The sequence below is a fragment of the Olea europaea genome, unplaced genomic scaffold, assembly GCF_002742605.1.
Source record: "Olea europaea var. sylvestris unplaced genomic scaffold, O_europaea_v1 scaffold33858, whole genome shotgun sequence".
In the NCBI taxonomy this organism is placed as follows: Eukaryota; Viridiplantae; Streptophyta; class Magnoliopsida; order Lamiales; family Oleaceae; genus Olea; species Olea europaea.
In genome coordinates, this window is record NW_019252868.1 from 1 (window position 1) to 1,233 (window position 1,233).

Here is a 1,233-nt window from a genome sequence, read left to right on the forward strand (position 1 = left end):
AGCATTGCATTGAATATAGGAATTAAAACTTGGCCCCCATTTTGAGGAAATGAAAATGAGTGGAATAGTGTTTTTTGAAGAATAAGTGGTAGAAAAAGAAGGAAAAGTTTTCAGTGGATGTGTAATAATATTTTAAGGAAGATTGCGTAATTGAAAATAGGATTGAAAAAAATGAAATGTAATGGAATGGAAATAAATGGGGGCAGACGTGGGCTTGTACAGTATAGGATTAAAGGACAAAATGAGGCTAAAATCTCGTCTATTGTACAGTTAATTACCGTACGAGTACTGATGTCCTTATTTACAAATGCAGACTGCGAGGAAGATGATCAGAGGAGTCAATTCCCTAACAAGATTTATGATGGAGTGCAAGATAAGATTAATGAGTGCGAATTTTTAGATTATTCAATAAATTTTGAATGCAAAACAAGATTTCTTCTTCTTTTTTTTATTGATTTAGTGAGACGCTTTTTCAGAAGTTTGCAGATAACTCGGGCTTTACAAATGCAAATGGAGGTGCAAAGGAAACTCCATGAACAAATCGAGGTACAACGTACCAATCTACACATTAACGTATTGTCGATTGTGTATAAACACAGCATATGATGATTAACAGGAATTTTCTTCCAGGTGCAAAGGTGTTTGCAGCTAAGAATTGAAACTCAAGGAAAGTATTTGCAGTCAGTATTGAAAAAAGCACAAGAGACTCTTGCTGGATACAGTTCTTGCTCTATGGAAGTGGAAAGTGCAAGGGCAGAACTTTCTCAATTAGTATCAATGGTAGACACCAATTGGCGTCTCAGTTCTTCGTTGTCCGTTTTGACAGAGAGTGAAGGCTCAATCTTAAAAGATGCTAAGAACAAACTTTTGGGACACAATGGATACTCAGTTGAAAGTTCATTAACGTCATCTGAGAGTTCGGGGAGAAAAGAAGAAACTCAACCATTTATGGACGTAAGCGAGCCTCAAGATCGTGGATCACCAAAAAGGAGTAGAGAACATGAAGTTGAAGGCAAGAATGAAAAGGTGAGAAAACTGGAATTACTTGAGGGCCTGGATTTGAACAGAAAAATCGTGAATGATTCTGATTCAGGTCCAAAACTGATAGACTTGAACTGCAAGGCAGTTGATGAAATCAATTAGAATTTTAGTTCACAGAAACATCATTAACAGGTGTTTTTGAGTCATATGTTTTCTGTCATAAAAGGTCATAACTTATTGTTAGTACTATAA

At 35.9% G+C, this 1,233-nt stretch overlaps 1 protein-coding gene across 2 annotated transcripts; it reads left to right on the plus strand.

Annotated features, from left to right (window-relative positions):
* The first annotated feature begins 114 nt into the window (after positions 1-114).
* Positions 115-1,227, plus strand: LOC111386038 (myb family transcription factor PHL8-like). Of its 2 annotated transcripts, none has more exons than XM_023010469.1 (3): positions 115-386; positions 480-546; positions 631-1,227. In XM_023010469.1, exons 1-3 carry the CDS (start codon positions 172-174, stop codon positions 1,141-1,143), a joined length of 795 nt encoding a protein of 264 aa, XP_022866237.1. In that variant the 5' UTR covers positions 115-171; the 3' UTR covers positions 1,144-1,227. The 2 variants fall into 2 exon arrangements, with proteins under 2 accessions (XP_022866237.1, XP_022866236.1); XM_023010468.1 differs by having other exon boundaries at positions 121-386; positions 477-546.
* The last annotated feature ends 6 nt before the right edge of the window (positions 1,228-1,233 follow it).